We start from the raw sequence: 19,231 nt of genomic DNA, 5'->3' as shown, positions 1-19,231 counted from the left end.
ATATAATCCTACAGATAGTGTTATTTATGTGAATTACATTTGCTGGGAATACTTATACGATAGTATTAAAAGTGAGAAACTAAACTTTAATGATAACTTTATGCTAATTAGATCATATTTGACAGTTTCCGGGTGCGGGCTACAGGAACGGATGTTGTCCGTATTATTGTTGCTCCGTGTCCTGCAACAGCTTTTTAAAAGCAATTATAACCTCAGTACCTGAAATGCAGATCTGTTGTAGCGCTTAAAGCAGAATAACAATGACCACAAACTTCACAATCTGTACCTTTTGGGTGGAGACGTTTTCTTGTGCGTGTGTGCATGTTGCTAACTATGTAGCTAAATCAAGCTAACTGCTAGAACTTACCGGAAATGTTACCGGAAATGAGCTTTGTTTCCCTTCAAATTAAAATGTGCCATAGGCATATTAAAGAGGAAGCTTTTGTTTTGAAATTCCAAAGACGACTTGGCGAAGCTACATCATTTTAATGTCTGCTATTTGACCTTTGTGTAACTACAGTAGTTGCACTATTTTTTTGCTACGTTTTAAATTTCTGGATATGTACGTTTACATGTAGCTCCAAGATATTTGGTTGTAGTTTTTACTTTAGCAGGTCTAAAGGCGCGCGCGGATTTATATGAGGACTTCGAAAAGTGTGTTGTCGTTAAGTTAGGCCTCCTCGAGTTATTTCCATCCCTGCCTTCCTTTTTGACAACAAACCCTTTAGCAGAAAATGTCACTAGATGACTATGAGAGACATTTCGACTCGCTGAATTCGGATTTGGGCGGCGGGGCTGTTAGCGAGCGATCAGGTTCAGGCACGTTTAATGGCGAAGAGGAGAGACTGCATTACATTCCTATCCGGATCCTCGGGAGAGGGGCTTTTGGTGAAGCAACTCTTTACAGGAGAACAGAAGTAAGTTGGGTTTTATAGATCACGTTCACGCCAGTTTAAAACACATGGAGGACACAGTTGTTATTGCAAGATTATGTGTGTCCCCCCCAAACAATGAGCAGGTACATTCATAAAAAGAGTAAATAATTGGGTGAATAATAAACATCACGTGTCTCTAATTCTTTACCTTTAATTTTACATATTTAATATTTCTCTGTATAAATTTGTTTCTTGTGCTTTTAAATTTAAGTGTAACTTGTTGCAACAAAAATGGGCAATGATATGCATACAAATATACACTCTTTAGCACAGAAAAAATAGTTTTATTCATTCATTATTATAATTTATATATACACATATGTGTGTTCTGTTGAATACTGTCAGCATTTAGAACAAATCCAACAACACAATGCTGCTGGCCGTCAAACTTAAGGGCAAAACAAAACAGAAACATTTGATAACACAAAGTTAGAAATCAAGTTCAATTAATCATTGTTTTGTATCATCAGATGTTTCCTTGTGAGCACGTTTTCCCTTCTGGGCTCTTTTATAAATTTAGCTTGTTTTATTTGCCACTTTTTAAAATTCTCCCCATCAGCTGCTGCATCCAACTTCCTGTAGATCACAATTTATTTATTCTTTTAAGCAAAAAGACTCTTACATAGGCACCGGCTTAGTGGAGCAGCATTACCCCATGTTTTTCCATATATTATTTTTTATAGTGTACAAGTTATTTCAAGGGTTTTTAAATTTACGTTTCTTGAACTTAAGCCATCATTGTTATATTTTGTTGATAAAAAAAAGTACATCTATCTATCCATCCATCCAAGCTACATTGTAGCCACAGCTGTGCACTGACAGAGGCGGGGCTGTCATGCCATGCACCGGCGCCACCAGACCCTCTGATCACCATCTGTAGACAAGGCAGGTGAAGTGTCCCGCCCAAGGACACAGCGACTGAAATGGCTGGAACGGGGGATCGAACTGGTGACCAGTTCCAGGACGACTCCCCAGCAGCTTGAGCAGGGAGGCCCAGACCTGTTTTTCCCCTAGCCACCAAGGTATTTCCAGGTCAACCGGGAGACATAGTCTCCCAAGCGTGTCCTGGGTCTTCCTTGGGGTCGCCGTCCAGTCAGACATTCTTGAAGCACCTCCCTAGGGAAGCGTCCAGAAGGCATCATTACCAGATGCCCGAATCACCTCAACTGGCTCCTCTCGATGTGGAGCAGCGGCTCTACTCCGTCTCTCCTGGATAACTGAACTTCTCACCCTGTCTCTAGGGAGAGTCCAGCTACCCTGTGGACAAAACTAATTTTGACTGCTTGCATCCTTTCGGTCATTACCCAACGTTCGTGACCATAGGTGAGGGTAGGAACATCGACCATAAACAGAAAACAGACAGTGCCTTACAGCTCAGCTCCCTCTTCACCACAACAAACCAGTACAGAGTCTGCATTACTGCAGAAGTTGCACCGATCTTTCGATTTCATGCTTCTTTTTCCCCCTCACCACTTGAGGCAGAATCACCCCCAACCTGAAGAGCAATCCACCCTTTTCCGACCAAGGACCATGGATTCAGATGTGGAGGTCCTGATCCTCATCCCAGCTGTGAACTGTTCCAGTGAGAGCTGAAAATCACTGCACGATGACACGAACAAGACCACATCATCTGCAGATAGCAGAGATGGWATCCTGAGGCTGAAAACTACAATGACCAAAAAAATTGGTGTTATCAGATCTGCAGAAAAACTCATTGATCCAACTCTATTTTTTCAGTTCTGTTTGCAACTTTTAACAGGCTCTTTTTCCCCCTCTTTAGTATATTAATGTCTGTGATGCTCTATTTTATCATATCATAAAGTAAAATATGCTCTGGGTTGGATTTGTGTCTTTATGTTGTTATTCTTTATCTATGCAGGCTTTGTTTAGTTAATCTCTTCTGTGTCTCGAGTTGATTGGTCTCACTTAGGCCCCTGACTACTTCAGGGCTGTGGTTTATGCTTATTGAGCCTTTTTATAATCTGTTAAAAATGAAACAAATAAGGCTCTTGTTCGGGCCTCACTGTTCCGTTTGCATTTTGCCCAGGACAACTCTCTGGTTGTGTGGAAGGAGGTGGACCTGAACTCGCTCTCAGAAAAGGAACACCGGGATGTCATGAACGAAATAAGCATCCTCTCCATGCTGGAGCACAACAACATCATAGCCTACTTCAATCACTTCATGGATAAAAACACTCTGCTCATTGAGTTGGAGTATTGTAATGGTAAGAAATGCACTTTAACGGCCCTCGCTGCTCTTCTGGGAAGAAATGCTAAATTGGTTTGTCATCACAGGAGGAAATCTGTACGATAAAATTGTTCAGCAGAGGGGGCAGCTTTTCCCGCAGGAGGTATGTGTGCATCATTGTAGGCAATTGATTTAAAGCCTAATTAATTTAGATTGTGTTATTAATCTTGAAAATGTTTTTGTAGACTGTTATTTGGTATCTGTATCAAGTCTCCTCAGCAGTGGCCTATATTCACAAGGCTGGGGTCATACACAGGTAAGATGCTTACTTGTCAAGTACAGCAAATGACGTAAAAAAAAGGTTACTTTGTGTGTGAATATATGATTTGTTTGTTTTTATAGAGATATCAAAACTATGAACATTTTTCTGACCAAGACCAACCTCATTAAGCTGGGCGACTATGGCCTCGCTAAAAAGCTAGGCTCTGAGTTTTCAATGGCAGAGACTGTGAGTTCCTCAACATTTAATCGTCACAAGTCTTAAATTCTTGCCTGCTGTCTTTCAGGAGGTGTTATATTGTTTGAAGGACTATATCAACACATGTTCTACCTGACGCTTTTACCTGTCGCTCTGTTAAAGTGCCTGTGATGTGCATATTCTTCAAATACAAAAAGTCAAAGAAAACATCTTTATATTTAAGAAAGTTGGAATAATACACACGATTTAACCCATTTTGTCCCATAACTGGCATATTTTCTTTTGAACTTCACTCAACTAAAGTGACACAGGAAGCGACATCAAAGGGGAACTCTTCAACCAAGAACGCTGTGTTCACATGCAGACGTTCCCCTTTGACATCACTTCCTGTTGCTTCACAGGCAAATATCTCAACAACTGTTCATCTCAGCGACATGAAATTTCTTTTGCAACATTTTTATTGATGTCCTCTTTCTAAAAATGCATTCATATGTGTTACACAAATTTGACGTCACAGGCACTTTAAAGCAAACACAGTAAAAATGTTTTTGTCTAATATCCCCCACTCCCTCTCCTCTCCCCCTGTTATTTCCAGTGTGTTGGAACTCCATATTACATGTCGCCAGAACTGTGTCAGGGTGACAAGTACAACTTCAAATCAGACATTTGGGCCGTGGGTTGTGTGCTTTATGAGGTCCTAGTGCTTAAAAGAGCTTTTGATGCAACGGTGGGTTTAATCAATTTAAATCGATTAGTTATATTTTTTGCATCAGTTTTTTTTCCACCATAAATTATTTCCTGTTTTATTCATACAGAATCGTCTAAACCTCTGTGTGAAAATAGTCCAAGGAAACTGGACTATGGATATGAACTCGGATCTTTACTCAAGTGGATTGATTAAGTTGGTGTCTGATTGTCTTAATCAAGTGAGTGAGAGGACTTTTCAGTCTTGCGTTGCTCCAGATGATGCTGCATCGTTGAGCGACAAGCTGTGATCTTTATGTGTTGCAGGATCCTGCAAAGAGGCCGACTGCTGAGGAGATTCTGGATCAGCCTTTCATCTCCAGCTGCCGACAGTAAGATTTTGATTTTTTTAGTCATTTTTTTAAATACRAAAAGCTCACTTAACTGCTTGACTCTGTAACAGGGAACTTGAGGAGCAAGTCGTCATGCTTAATTTAGCGATGAAGAAACCAAAGTAAGTTCACATCCATGATCCCGAACAGTGGAAAAGCCTTGTTTACGATTAGGTCACTGATTTGTTGTTACGTCTCCATAAAAGGCTGAGCACGGCGACCGAGACACCTGTCGCTGTGGTGACTACACGTTCGAGGGAGGTGTATTTTTGGGGAGGAGGAAAGTTTACCCCCCAGAAGCTTGACTCGTTCAAAGGAGGCAGCAGCGCTCAGCATGTTTGCGCAGGAGAGAGTCACTTTGCAGTGGTGACGGTGGAAAAGGAGCTCTTTACCTGGGCTGTAAGGACTCGTTCTTCACTCTCTGGCAGATTTAGGATTTTGTTTCTTTTTTTTTTGTGTCTGTCTGTGTGCTGCACTGTATGGAACTTTCTTCACCCTTAGAATGTGCAAGGTGGGACCAAGATGGTGGGTCAGCTGGGGCACGGGGACCAGGCCTCGTACCGGCAGCCGAAGAGGGTGGAGAAGCTTCAGGGGAAGGCGATCCGACAGGTGGCGTGTGGGGCCGACTTCACTGCCTGCGTAACTGGTGGGCTGTCTACAGTATCTGTCGTTTCTACAAAGTTGATCCTTTTCCAATTWAAAAAAACTGTTTGCTTCCTTTGTAGATGAAGACCAGCTCTATATGTTTGGGTCAGACTATTACGGCTGCATCGGAGTTGAGGGCGAGATGGGCACGGAGGTTTTGGAGCCAGTGTATCTGGAGTTTTTTGAGGAGAGGCGCGTCCACCAGGTTTCCTGCGGAGACAACCACGTTGTGGTTCTCACTCAGGATGGCAGCATTTATTCGTGGGGCTGTGGAGAGTATGGTGTGTGGGCTGGCTTCGACCTATTGTTTTTGTTTTTCTAATGAGGGCCACCAGGGGGAGACAAAGTCCAGGCTATATTGTGGTTAACTGACAGACTACTTACAGTCATTTTAGTAAAGAATTTACCAGGGTTTTAGGAGACATTCTTACTATGAGGGCTATAAAAATAAAGTATTATTTTACAAACACTGATAATTATTTGTTGTTTTCCTGTCGCAGGACGTCTTGGCTTAGAGTGTGAGGATGACTTCTCTTCTCCAATGCAAGTAAGACTCACTTCTCTGTCAGACTTATACAGTATAAATGAAGTAAGAGATTGTATCTTTTCACAACCTGGCTCAAGAGGTCATGACAAAAAAGGAGGCACACTGATTTTTAAAGTAAGTTTACATATTTTTTATTATTTCAAAGTATATTTTTAAAGCCCAACTTAAGTTTGACAAAAATACCAAACAAACTAAACCAAAAATTATACTAGTTTACTCAATTAACTACCATAATGAAAGCAAAAACAAGACCTGCTGATACTATTAATGTTAACAAATAAGCCCAATAAGATTAACTGGACTGTTTGCAATGGAGAGAGCAAAAACAGTCCAAGCAAAAATTATAACTTAAAGAAACAAAACCCAACAAAACTAAGTGAACTGCTTGCTATGGGAAGAGCAGCCACTGGTGTAAGGAGCAGCCAGACCTAAATAGGCTGGGACAATTGACCCAGGTGCTCCCAGTCTGCAGCTAACTCCAGGCCGCACCCACTTCACCTGAAGAACAAAATACAAACATTAATCCAATGACAGGAGTCGTCACAATCTCCATTTCTCTTTATGTTTATCCTGTCTGCCCTTTTTTTATTTATTTTTTCACCCCCAGGTGGAAATTCCTAGAGGTGCCGCCATCTCCTCCGTGTCGTGCGGCTGTGACGGGACCTTCTTTCTGACAGAGACGGGCAAAGTCTTAGCCTGTGGAAACAACGAATTCAACAAGCTGGGGTTGAACCAGGGATATTCTGGCATCAAAAACCATCCTGGAGAGGTACAGACCAGCATTTACAGCACTGTAATGACGAGGCGAACTACGCAGCAGGGTTTGTGATTTTATTTTTTGCTTTATGAACACTGAACAGGGTTACCAGGGAATACCATACATCACCACACTGACCTTAGTGAAACAACTATCGCGCTTCAAGATCCAAGTCATCGCTACGGGGAAAACTCACACAGCTGCTATTGATGGTACGGAACAAAATAAGCTGTTTTTTCCCCCAGTATTTGTTTGTTTTAAACTATATTTTAAAGTTTTTACGTATTAATTCTGGCAGAACGAGGTCGTCTGATCACCTTTGGTTGCAACAAGTATGGGCAGCTGGGTGTGAAAGACTTCAAGAGGCACCAAGGTGTTCAAGTTCTTGTTGGACCTTTAGGAGGGAAGATGGTGACCAAAGTGTCTTGTGGAGATGGATTCACCATTGCAGCCACTGAGGGTGAAACATCTGAAGCAATATAGTGTTCTCTGTTAAAAGTCTTGGATTCATCAGGTGGATCAGACTCATTTTCTCTTTGTTTTTTTCTTTCAGACAATCACATCTTTGCATGGGGAAATGCAGGAAATGGAAGRCTTGGAATGCCTGCAGATAAAAGATTTGGTTCAGAGGTTTGCCCTGCCATGCCCAGACCCATATTTGGTTCCCTTCACCATGTACCTGACCTCTCTTGTCGTGGCTGGCACACCATTATCATTATGGGTCAGTCATCAGAAAACCTGTTACAAATGCCATTTAAAAAAAMACACACATCAGTTTAATCTTTTTGTTTGTTTGTAGAAAAAGTGCTCAATTCAAAAACCATCCGCTCAAACAGCAGTGGACTATCAGTYGGTAGTGTAAACACTCTTTTTAATCACAAATTCAAGTTTTTATTTGTTTGCATCATTTAAAACTACATATTTTTTCTGTTTGKATGCATAAAGGTCTTGGCCAGGAGGTGTCTACATCCACTGTGGAACTGAACATAGAGCCTGGGCCAGAGACAGACTCACGCAACGGGAGTCTTGGGGGTACGCGGGAGATCAACACAGGGGAGGGGGTCATAGAGACCTCGATGATGTCATTTGGAAATCAGACCGGGGACAGTTCGTGTCCTCTGTGGCTTAAAAAGGTTTGGGGTCTAGAAAACGCAACGAGAGCTCGCGTCAGCAATATTGCCTGCTGTTGCTCTAAATCAGCAAACCTTGTCCAACAGGAGCTGGAGGACGCAGAGTTCATCCCGATGCCGGCGGAGTCCGAGCTGCCCGTTCTTGATCCGCTCTCCTCCGTCTCCGAGACGGACACTCGGCCGTACGAGGAGCTGAAGGAGCTCAAGGCGGCGGCTGAAGCAGTCAGCAGTCAGAAGGGACTATCAGTACGGCACTTCCTCTTTTCTTGAATGTAGACGAGTCATCATTTAAAAAAAATGTTTTTCACTATTCTGCTCTGCATAGTGCGCACTCATCATTTTTTTTGTGTCGGTCCAGCAAACTAGGCAGATGGGCTTTGAGAAAGTCCGTGGGTTGGAYGACGATGACGTCTTTAGAAAAGAAGGATCCGGTGCATGCTGCGGTGCAAGTACTGAAGTGGCTCAGGTAACACGTGGATTCACTCATGCAAATCATAATAAAATAAGCACACTGCAGGGTATGTGTGACAATTCAGATCATTTTGCAGCTGAGAGAAATGGTTGCCCATCAAGAGATGAGGATCAAGATGCTTGAAAAGCAGGTGATATAAATGATATTTTCCTTCCCAGGATTTATCCACCTCAGAGCAGATACTGTATCAACTAGGGGGCATGAGCAGCAGGAATCATGTTTTTTTTCTGTCTTCAGGTCAGTGAGCAGCAGCAGGAGAACGAACGGCTCTGGGCAGCGATTAATCGTTCGACACAGCAAGAGTCAGGATTGGACAGCAACAGAAACCCTCAGTCCATGCCGAGCAGCGGAGGAGGTGAAAGGAGACTGACGAATCACGGAGGCAGATCTGCCGGAGCCAGTGCGTGAGATTAAAACGTGGAGATTTCCTGCTAAGCTCTGTGGTTATTTGCCCATGCATATGCGATATGCATCACCGCCTAGCTAGCTCCTGCCGACTGAAACAGTGGCTGGGTTGAACACGAATCACTGGACTTTAAAGTCTGGGGGAGGCAATCTGACCAGTGWTGAGCAGCAGTGTAAGCGTCGACTTTTAGGGGTTTCAGTATCAACTCTTCAGCTCCTAATGTCTCAGATGTTAGTATTTATCACACAGTAGTCAAGACAAGCTCGTGCAAACAGGAGGCTGCTTCCTGATGTATCCCTGATGATGAGATGTGAGGCGAGCAGCCGACATGTTTGCAACAGAAATGTGAACACATCGCTTTTCTATAAATCACCTTTGTTTATTGAAAGGTTTTGATAAAATTTCGTGAGATCCGAATACGGCCTCTTCAGATTATATTTATCAAACATATTTGCTCTCCAGTAATTTTATGCAAATAAATATATATATTTTCCCATTTGCATGCTTTATTTTAAGGAAATTTGTGTGAAACACAAAACTACTGATTTATTTTCAACTAACCAACTTTTTCTCATTTAAAATTCTTTATTGCAGCGCATTTATTTGTTTACCTTGTGCTCTACGAACACTTGAACAGTTTTTACAAGATGGTTACGAGGGGGTTAGAGCATTTATAATGGACCTGATCCAGCTGTAATAGTTTCCTGTCTTGCCTTTTAAGCAACTGTTTCTGTGTTTAGTGCATCCTGAAAGCAAAACGTTTTGACTGTGGTTTTTGTTTGGGTTTTTATGTGAGGGCTGTTGGGTTTGTTTATTGCATGTATACAGTATTTAAAGTATATACACACAACGTATTTCAAATGTTTCAGAACTGATGGGAGATGTTTCTCTGTTTGCAGAAAGTTAATTTAAAACCCACCGTGCTGTTCCTGTTATGTTTTGGGGTCATATTTTGTTGCTGTTATATGACCAACCTGTCCGTTTATTCTTCTTTGTATTTCCTCGCCATTTCAATAACACACATTACCAACTTTAGGAGTATCGACTTAGTAACTCCTTCACACAGTCAAAGCTGTAAGGAATCAGTAAAAGTTGGGTGCTRGTAGGAATGATGCACAGTAACTTCCAAAGATAAATTTACTTCCGTTGCCACAGTAAATGTGTTTTCTCGTTGGTGTAAAAAAGGATTTTCTATAAAACTTGCATGTTTTTTTTCTTTGTAATTATCTCAAGCACTTTACCTCTTACCCTTATGCAAAACTGTGGGCAGATAGTGGTGTTCTGTATCTTTTTACCAGTACACTTTCTATACTTTTACAGCATATTACAGAAAGCTCAACTCATTGTGAACTGTGTGCTGTGTAACATGGGCACACATTACATTTTATGCAATTAACTGCAGAGTTCTACTGCATTATTGTGCCTTAGGTTAAATATCTTTATTTTACTTGTTTTATTCTATTTTATTAATTTGTACTGTTTTTTTCCAGCTCGTGGTCACTCTATTTTTTTGCAAGCTAAAAATAAAACAAGTGTGTCTGTTTATAATGTGTCTATCTAATCAACATTTTATGACACATATTTTCTTGTACATGTCTGTTTCCTTTTGTTTAAAAAATGGCTCAACACTGGCGTTATATAGGGAAACACGTATAGTTGATCTGTTAAAAGAAATAACAGGTTGTTTAATAAAAAAACAATTTTTCTTATTGAAAAATTTTCTTGTTTAATAAAACCATTCAAAAACAGTAACAAGACAATTACCATTTAGACTTGAATTAATTTGGCCTCGTGCTGCTAACAAGGAGTCCATCTATATCCAGATTACATGTTTCTCTTGTGGTTTTGTCTTCGTCCTTTTTAAAACCTGGACACAGACAAAATATACCTTTTTTAAATTGTCATATACAGTAATGATGAATATTAGGTGGTTTTCCTAGAATCTTGGGATCGGTAACATTTCAGTGGCTTACCTCTGGAGTCGTGTGTCTTTCGTGGGCTTTGAAGTATTCATCCATCTGGGATCCTTTGATCTCTGAGCAAACGAGCTGAAGACTTGATGCTGCCTTTTCTTTGCACAGATCTGGAAATGCGTCTCCAGTCTGTCACTCAGAAAGGATCGGTTGCAGATTTCACAGGGAAGAAGCTGGATGAGGCCACCTTTAGTAGTGCTGATCGATGGTCCTGCCTGCTGCTGCTGACTGTGATGAAAAGAACCAGGAAGGAGTGGGAGAGTCGACTCATTGGGCTGATTTTCTCTGGTGCKTTTTTGTTTTTCTGTTGCCAGCCTTTGCAGCCTTTTCTGCGACATATTTTGCAGATTATCTAAACCATCGTTGTCCCTTTGTGTTCTTTCTTTGTATTTCTTTTCTCTTGTCCAAGTTGCATTTCCTACAGTGGCCTCATTTTGTTCTCTGTATCTTGCCTCTGTTTCTTTCCAAGCGCCATCGTATTTTTCAACTTCTCTTTTTCTTCTAAAAGGCTCATTCAATTTCTCCAATCTTAAATTACTTTGTACACTATTTGTTGTGTGTTCACTAGGATCCCATCTGGCCTGCTGTAAATCCTGTGTATTCCTTATTCTGTCTTCAGTCCTCCGACCTTGTTTTATCCTCAGTTGCATTAAATCCTCATGCAAACTTTCACCATCCAGCATATCGTTCCTTCTTAATGGTGTTCTCTGATACTCAGATAACCTGTCTTTTGTGTGAATTTCTTCCCATTCATCTTGTCCACTGTACTGCCTCTCCTTTCCATTCTTCTGTTCGTAACCTGCAGCAGTGTCAGCACTACTGCTTTGGATGGTTTGTCTTATTTTTTCTCCAAGCCTCCAGAGCTTTTCCTGTAGAAGTAGCTCTTTCTCCTGAATAGCTCTTGTCATCTGAAGCGCTTCCYTCTGCCATTTTTGTGAGGATGTAGGGGTCTTTGGAGTGCCACCTGAAGGGTATTCTAGTGGCAGCAAACGGCCTCTGGGCTGTGAGGACAAAGTGGTTTTCTCAAACTGCTGTAAACCAGGTCGGTCTTGTGTCCTTGGGAGTGTTTTGTGGCTCACAGGCTTGATTGGAAATGGCTGGTCCTCTCCAGCTGTTTTATGTTGTGCACGAGTACAGATGTTTCCATGCATTCTTCCTGCAGTGCTGTATTTCCTCTGAGAATCTTATTTTTCTGTGTTTGCATTCGTGATTTTTTTCAATTGTCTTGTTATCCAACTTCTGAGGTGATCTCCTACACAATAAAAATAGGCCTAAATACATTTGGTAAGCTCTAAGAGAAAATGGCAAATGTACGTGGCACATTTTTATTTGAGCAACTATAAAAAAGGAACTTGACACTGATTTTCCATTTTTTTAAACATGTAAAATGCCACAGCTATGCATTTATGTCTAAGGTTCATTAAAAGTCATTTTTATCAGCACTGGAAGCTTCCTTATGACCAAAYTTAAATCTCCAAGTAACGAACAATTGGAAATTACTTTATAAAAGGCTCAAAATGGCATACTCGACCAATTTGAAAGCGCAATGCAAAATGATGACATAATAAGAAGTTATTTAAATTAAACAACATAAAACAGAAAAAATGTGGGACACAAACTGTTAGGAGAGACGAACATAAATGCAAATAATGACTAAAATATTTATGAAATCAACATGTAGAAACTATAATACTTACATTACAAGACCTCAATCGGCATGAATTCAGTTAGAAATCCACTCTAGCGTTTGAAACAAATTGTTTTCATGTGTTCTTTTAAATGCTGCGTCTTTTCCTGTTTACATTTGTTGCCTAGCAACAAAGCGTCTCGCGTGTTTTCGGGGTCTTTCTTTTGACATCATTTCCGGAAGTCGAGACCCGTATGTTTCAAAAGTCGAGATCTTTCGGTGCAAGGTGGTCGTTACACTGCTTCCGAGCATCATCAAGGTAAATTGCAAATAATAATGATATTAATCCTAATAACATCCATAGTGTGGTTTTACAGTAACAAATAAGCAGTGAACATGTAATCGTGTTAGCATTAGCTCGTTGTAGCTGTAAGTTAGCTGTGTAGCTACATGAGTGAGTGACTAAAAGTTTTATTTCTTCTTTTTAGGTCCGTTATGTCCAGTGAAGACCTCATTTCTGTGGATTATGAAATTTTCGGCAGAGTGCAAGGTGTATTTTTTCGGAAATACACTCAAGTGAGTTTGTATGGAAGCCCATTTCCGCCACCTTGATTAAAAAAATATATAAAACTTGTATCTCATAATTATGACTTAGCTATCTCATAATTATGACTTAGCTATCTCATAATTATGACTTAGCTATCTCATAATTATGAGATACTATCTCATAATTATGACTTAGCTATCTCATAATTATGACTTAGCTATCTCATAATTATGACTTAGCTATCTCATAATTATGAGATACTATATCATAATTATGAGATAGCTAAGTCATAATTATGAGATACAAGTTTTATTTTTTTATCAGGGTGGCGGAAATGGGCTTCCATAAGTTTGACATTGGATGAAGCCAAGTCTGACAAAAATAAAAATTAAGGCAAAAACAAAACCAACACTGTTTAAACTTAATGGAAACTGATCAACCTTCTATGGGAGGTATTTTCCACCAATGCCACAAGTTAAATACTTTAACAGCTTTGCTTGATTTCCTTCACAAATTGTTCTTGCATCATCTATATCTTTTTTTTAACTACAGTTTTTTTTCCCCAGACTGAGGGAAAAAAACTTGGTCTTGTTGGTTGGGTCCGAAACACAACAGCAGGAACCGTCCAGGGGCAGCTACAGGGTCCACGGAATAAAGTGGAGCAGATGCAGGAATGGCTGAAAACGACTGGGAGTCCCAAGTCACACATCATAAAGGCCGAGTTTGAGAACGAGAAAACAATTGACACCCTAGAACACTCTTCTTTTAAAGTTGTTCATTGAAATGAGCTGTTGTGTTGATTGTGCTTGTGATATTAACATGTTTATTTATTTAGTTTTATTAACTGCAGGTGTTCCAAAACTACTGTAAAGTAAAATTAATGCAATGTTAGCTCTTCAAGCCGTATAATTACATTAATAAATTCAAAAACCTTTCAATAGGCATCATGTTGTTTGATWTGTATTCAAATAATTGCAACGAATAAATACTTTGAGGTCACTTTAGTCAACTTTAGATCTTTGTTGTTAGTGACATTTAAAGAAACAGAGATTCTAGCAGTAAAAGCAAAGGTTTTGATTAATTTGCATGATGCATAGTTTTGTTTAGCTCCCTGTGTGTGTAAACCACACTGCCATTTCTTAGTAATTTATGCACAGCTAAAATAAATTATTAATAACACCTGAACATTTTTCTTGATGTTTTTTTTTTTTTTTCACTTTCAGGCCAACATTGTAAATAAGAAACTGTTCTTAACGTTTTGCCTGGTAAAGGTTAAATAAAAATAAAAAATAAGCCTTTTCTAACACCTTGACATTTCAAGTTAGGCTTGCTTATGTCAATAAGCCACAGTGAGGCATATAATGAATGACAATAATGAAACAGGTGCACTGAATTTTAATTTGCACAAACATGTTACAGACCACACTTCATAGCAAAAAAAAAAAAAAAAAAGCTCATTACTAGACGAGGATGTTGTTGAAAATGGTGTGTTTGGAAACACAGGGACATTTCGGTTTAACTGCTGAGTTGACCTGTAGCCATGTCATTTATACTAAAATATGTCTATATGCCGGTTTAGTTTTTTTCCTCCCTAAAACAAGATCTATTGTTACACATTTATCAGTGAAACACAACAGCTCTAACGACTTAAAGATTATATCTCGAAACATTTGCTTGGTAGTACCAAGTTTTCCCTTTATTATTGAACGCAACTGTCGCGCACGTTGATGACGAGACAGGGACTCTTTACTGTGATTGGTTGTTGGGTTGAACGCGTTTATTTGAGCGTCGCAAACCGTTCTAAGCTAAYCGTAGGATGGCACTGCCAGAGTTGTAGCTTCAGAATTAGTAATAAACATAATGTTACTTTGTTTTCTACCACATTGACTAAACTACAACTGAGGTAAATTCGATAATGTTTCAAATCCGTTTGACTCAATGAAACACGTTGCGGTTAAAAAGTTTTAGTTTCCTTAACGACTAGTTAGCAAAGGCTTGCTACTAGGTAGTAACTGCGTTATTTTTAAGCCGACCAACTTGTGAATTTATTAGGTCTGGACAGGACAAAACAGCGAACACAATGATTAAGTGTTTGCCCACGGAGGTTCAGGAGAAACTTCGCTCCGGGGTYGCCATCCCCTCGCTGCAGCAGTGCGTGGAGGAGCTCATCCTGAACAGCATCGACGCCGGGGCGACCTGTGTGGGCGTTAGGATGGACATGGAGGCATTTAAAGTTCAGGTCATCGACAACGGCTCCGGGATGACTGCCGAGGACATGACACGCGTGGGAAACAGATACCACACCAGCAAATGCGGCTCCGTGGAAGACCTGGACAACCTGAAGTGGTACGGCTTCAGAGGAGAAGCCTTGGCGAGTATAGTTTCTCTGGCCACGCTTGTTGAAATCTCATCCAGGACCAGACTGTCGGTGAAAACACACGTTAAGCTGTTCAGGAGTGGGAAGGGTTTGGATGTGTTCGAGGCTGAAACTGTCCGACCATCTGCGGGGACCACKGTTACCATTTGTAACTTCTTTCACAACATGCCGGTCCGGAGGAAGAGGGTCGATGGTGTCCTCGAGGGGGAGAGGATCAGACACAGGATCGAGGCGGTTTCTTTAATGCATCCTTCCGTCTCCTTCACCCTGAAGAAYGACTGCACGGGGGCCATGATGGTGCAGCTGGCCAAAGCCAGGAGCACCTATCACAGGTTTGTTCAGATACACAGCCTTGCGCGAGGSGAGAAACTGGGAGAAATCAACTATACGCACAAACAGTTTGAAGTGACTGGTTACCTCGGCAAAGCGGGACACTACAGTAATAGTTTACAGTACYTGTATGTAAATGACAGGCTGCTGTTGAAAACACGGATTCACAAACTGCTCAACTTTCTTCTACGCAGACTGAGCAGTTCAAACCAGAAAAACGAAAGCCYGGATGTCCTCAAGAGTCCAAAACACAGGCGAAACCAGGAGCAATACGGAGTATATATCATCAATATAAAATGCTCTTAYTCGGAGTACGATATTTGTCTCGAGCCTGCCAAAACCCTTATCGAGTTCAAAGACTGGGATGGGGTTTTGCTATGTGTTGAGGAAGCAGTAAGAGCTTTTCTGAGGAAAGAGAACTTGGTGTCTCTGTTTTCTCAAGATGACTTGGACTGTATATCTTCTAAAGTGTTTAGTACGGACATAACGGACAAAGAGATGGAAAGTGAAAAAGGTGGCCACACGTCTGCCGGGACTTCCACCCTGGAATGCAGTGTAGGGATGAAGCTGGCATCTGAACTTGTTCATCGCAGGCACACAGGTGACAATGTTTGCGTTGAGGCTGGTCTGACGGACTGCAGCTCTGACCAGACTGAACACAAGCAGAAAGAAATGATATCAAATGAGTTTAAAAAGACACCACAGTGTGATCTAAAGCATGCATCTCCCAGTATTAATAAGGAGGAGCCAAATTTCAGTGAAGGTTCAGAAATTTTACACACGCCAAACACATCAGAAWGTCGACTGTTAAAGGAAAAAGAGTCTGAATTGAATAATATAACTTTAACCAGTGATATAAATTCTATTCACAGCCTCATTCAGCCTGATTTAAGTTGTACTAAAGAATACCCGCAATCTGCTGGCAGGATTGAACAACCTTCAGTAAATAAACAAAAGATCAGTTTGTCTGACCCGTACATTCACAAGAGYCTGCAGGTTCAGGACCAGTGTCAAACAAGAAAACTGGGATTTCAGATGCAAGATTTGGTAGCAAACTGGGGAGGAAAAACGTCAAAGCGCAAAATCTCTCTGGAAGTGGATAAAGACAGAACTTCTCAGAAACGTTTTGCTCCTTCAARGTTTACCAAAGTTCACTCTAGTCWGAAACTGTCCACATTCGGGGAGTCCGGATCCCTTGACAAGTTCAGACGAACATACGTTAAATCCAGTGAAATTACATTCCCACGTCCTCGTTTACAGAGAAACGCTGAACTCGCTCAGGTAAAAGGCTTCGCAGAGAATCGTGGGAGTATGTCTGTTTGCAARGACACCCTACAACTGGGTCAAGTCACAAAGACGGGGGAGGGCGACACGGGTAGCTTCCAAAGCACACCAACCCTCTCAGTTGGCAAAGATMAGAGAAAAGGTAAAATATCATTAGCAGCTAAACTTAGCCATTTAAAACAACATGGGGCAGAAAATGTAGAACTCTCAGAGCACCTTTCAAGGAATACCTCAGATGAGAAAAACTGTCCTGATTGTGATAACGACTGTGTACAAGARAGTAACGACAACCAGAATCCCCAGGACTCTACGGTGCATTTTGATCCARTGTTAGACTGCAATAAGAATCCTCAATTAGACAGGAATGAAGAGGACATAACATGGAATGACTGGCTGCATCATTTCGATGAGTCTGTTGGAAAGACAGTGTATGTCAACAGAATGACGGGGCTCAGCAGATACGAGGATCCAGCTGCAGAAGACACACGTGTGCGCTGTACGTCCGACGTGACCAACATGGCAGTCAGTGTCATCTCAGAGATGGGTGAGTTACTGCAGTTACTTTCACTTAAAGCAACTAATACTCAATACGCTCATTGAACTTCTTGAGTTGGCCCATTTCATTTGGAGAAAGTGTTTTTTACCTTCTCCTTGTCTTTGGAACTGTAGGGATGGAATACAGGTGTTACCCCTTTCAGGTGGAMTCAGTTTTGCCTTTTCTGCCTAAGTCCAGACCAGAAAGAGTGATTAGCTCAGGGACTGATTGTAGAGGTATCCCACAGTTGCAGCAGAGCGTTCAGACTCTAAAATCCACAGTGGAACTACATAAAGTTGGCTTGAATGTTCTCATTTTATGTTGTTTGTCCTTACAGATGATGCTGGTGAGAGCTCCAACTCACTCTCTTCAYTATATTCCAAATGGAAAAATCCTGTCTTTGTCCGCCCTCCTACAGTAAGCAAAACTTTATCTTAGAAGCTCTTAAAATGATCTAAAAGTAAATATAATCAACATTCCTGTGTCATCAGGTTGGTTTGGATATTTCCAGTGGGCAAGCTGATGGTCTGGCTGTAAAAATCCACAACATCCTCTTTCCTTATCGCTTTTCTAAGGCCATGATTCACTCAATGAAGGCAAATTTATCTTTATATCCTTCATCATTCATTTTAGCTTTAACATGTTTTAAAAAATGAAGTTGTTGTCCAATTACCTTTTAGGTTATTCATCAAGTGGATAAAAAGTTCCTTGCATGCCTAATCAACACAAGAGATGAAGACTCTGCAGCACAGAGTGAAACTGAAAGTATGAGGAGATGCACATTAAAGCTTCAACACCAGAGGGTTTTTTGATACTTTAAATGTTTCATTGTTTTTTTTTTTTGTTTTTTTTTTCCTCTGAAATGACAGGAAATCTATTGGTGCTGGTGGATCAGCATGCTGCACATGAGAGAGTTCGCCTGGAAAGTTTAGTCGCAGGTTAAAAGGAAACATCAATGGCACGTTATCTAATCATTAGCTGCTGTAYGAGTCTGTGGTCACAGCTGGATGTTTTGTTGTAGATTCATATGAGGATGACCCAGATGTCCTCRGGGAGAGACGTCTCTGTTCATCAACTATTTGGCCACCTCTGGAGATCAGCGTAACGGAGGAAGAGCTTCGGCTGCTTAGGTGTGTTTTCTGATTTTTCTTCTTTTTTTACAGGATTGTAAATCAACAGSTTTAGGTTCTAAATATGATAGGTATTAACCTCAGTTACCCTTATTTTGCCATAAAATAAACAGCATTTTTTACAATTAATCCTAAATAATTTGAAGTTTAAGAACAGAGTATATACAGAATAATGCAAGAACTACCATTCCTATGATTTTATATTCATATAATTAGCTATAAATGACCACATGATGGTAGCCTGACTTTGTAAATGTTCATTCAGAATTAGCCATCTAAAAAAAAGTAAAAAAAAAAAAAAAAAGATACTAGATTATAGTCTGAATCTTCTCAAATAAGTGAAATGATCTGCCAGGGCAGTGAGACAGTTGCACTTTATAAAACTTCTTAAAATATTGAAAGAAAATCCAGGCTAAGAAGATAAATAATTTAAAATATTAGGCTTTTGCTTAGTATATCAGTTGCAAAACAAAATCAAAAATACTTTTTGACTGGATATGAGATTATAAGACTTGGTTAGATGGATGCCAATTTCATTTTTTTATATAGACTTAGACTGCTGGAGCACAAACTGAGTACATTCCCTCACTCTGTTGTTACCTTTAGTCTCTCTTCTCTGCATGTTTATTGTAATTATTTCTATCAATAACATGTTTTTTCTTTGTCTCCTCCAGAAGAAGGTGCACCTGGACGAGTTCTTCTGTGTTTACCTGTCTCTCTTTCCTGTCCCCCAACCAGCCGGTCGAGGCAGATGGCCACCTGTCCTGAGCCTGGTTCTGCTGGAGGTTTCTTCC

General features: G+C 40.6%; 5 protein-coding genes across 8 annotated transcripts in view; 3 read left to right on the top strand and 2 right to left on the bottom strand.

The window, feature by feature from the left end:
• Positions 1–19,231, bottom strand: part of LOC106520597 (CD209 antigen-like protein E) — a 29,194-nt gene that overhangs the window by 8,307 nt on the left and 1,656 nt on the right. The window lies entirely within an intron of this gene.
• On the top strand, positions 133–9,130 carry nek9 (NIMA related kinase 9). Its single transcript, XM_014012727.1, has 23 exons — positions 133–917; positions 2,983–3,160; positions 3,231–3,286; positions 3,369–3,439; positions 3,526–3,631; positions 4,197–4,328; positions 4,417–4,527; positions 4,613–4,677; positions 4,749–4,799; positions 4,884–5,076; positions 5,179–5,323; positions 5,403–5,603; positions 5,823–5,869; positions 6,477–6,638; positions 6,730–6,838; positions 6,925–7,086; positions 7,180–7,347; positions 7,426–7,479; positions 7,572–7,759; positions 7,844–8,002; positions 8,115–8,222; positions 8,305–8,358; positions 8,466–9,130. Exons 1-23 carry the CDS (start codon positions 735–737, stop codon positions 8,634–8,636), a joined length of 2,874 nt encoding a protein of 957 aa, XP_013868181.1. The 5' UTR covers positions 133–734; the 3' UTR covers positions 8,637–9,130.
• On the bottom strand, positions 10,114–12,388 carry LOC106520558 (uncharacterized). Of its 2 annotated transcripts, XM_014012736.1 has the most exons (3): positions 12,305–12,388; positions 10,608–11,859; positions 10,114–10,501 (listed from the first exon to the last, which is right to left on the bottom strand). In XM_014012736.1, exons 2-3 carry the CDS (start codon positions 11,756–11,758, stop codon positions 10,495–10,497), a joined length of 1,158 nt encoding a protein of 385 aa, XP_013868190.1. In that variant the 5' UTR covers positions 11,759–11,859; positions 12,305–12,388; the 3' UTR covers positions 10,114–10,494. The 2 variants fall into 2 exon arrangements, with proteins under 2 accessions (XP_013868190.1, XP_013868198.1); XM_014012744.1 differs by lacking the exon at positions 12,305–12,388 and having other exon boundaries at positions 10,608–12,294.
• acyp1 (acylphosphatase 1, erythrocyte (common) type) lies at positions 12,397–13,966 on the top strand. The gene is made up of 3 exons (XM_014012807.1): positions 12,397–12,553; positions 12,723–12,810; positions 13,348–13,966. The coding sequence occupies exons 1-3, from the start codon at positions 12,489–12,491 to the stop codon at positions 13,561–13,563; spliced, it is 369 nt and encodes a 122-aa protein (XP_013868261.1). The 5' UTR covers positions 12,397–12,488; the 3' UTR covers positions 13,564–13,966.
• mlh3 (mutL homolog 3 (E. coli)) overlaps positions 14,019–19,231 on the top strand; it is a 7,139-nt gene continuing 1,926 nt past the window's right edge. For 2 of the 3 annotated variants that reach the window (XM_014012709.1, XM_014012699.1), the window contains exons 1-7: positions 14,019–17,316; positions 17,442–17,543; positions 17,645–17,724; positions 17,799–17,903; positions 17,988–18,072; positions 18,177–18,245; positions 18,329–18,437. In XM_014012709.1, coding sequence (XP_013868163.1) covers positions 14,862–17,316; positions 17,442–17,543; positions 17,645–17,724; positions 17,799–17,903; positions 17,988–18,072; positions 18,177–18,245; positions 18,329–18,437 — 3,005 coding nt within the window. In that variant the 5' untranslated portion in view covers positions 14,019–14,861. The remainder of the gene's footprint in view (positions 17,317–17,441; positions 17,544–17,644; positions 17,725–17,798; positions 17,904–17,987; positions 18,073–18,176; positions 18,246–18,328; positions 18,438–19,231) is intronic. The other variant, XM_014012718.1, reaches the window with a different exon arrangement.

Source organism: Austrofundulus limnaeus, unplaced genomic scaffold (assembly GCF_001266775.1).
Source record: "Austrofundulus limnaeus strain Quisiro unplaced genomic scaffold, Austrofundulus_limnaeus-1.0 Scaffold2, whole genome shotgun sequence".
In the NCBI taxonomy this organism is placed as follows: Eukaryota; Metazoa; Chordata; class Actinopteri; order Cyprinodontiformes; family Rivulidae; genus Austrofundulus; species Austrofundulus limnaeus.
The sequence above is the reverse complement of the archived record's forward strand: the minus strand, read 5'-3'. Positions and strand labels throughout refer to the sequence as shown.

Coding starts and splice junctions, on each gene's coding strand:
- acyp1 (XM_014012807.1), top strand. CDS start 12,489: ATGTTTCAAAAGTCGAGATCTTTCGGTGCAAGGTGGTCGTTACACTGC. Junction 12,554..12,722: donor TGCTTCCGAGCATCATCAAG/GTAAATTGCAAA, acceptor TCTTCTTTTTAG/GTCCGTTATGTCCAGTGAAG. Junction 12,811..13,347: donor TTTTTCGGAAATACACTCAA/GTGAGTTTGTAT, acceptor TTTTTTCCCCAG/ACTGAGGGAAAAAAACTTGG.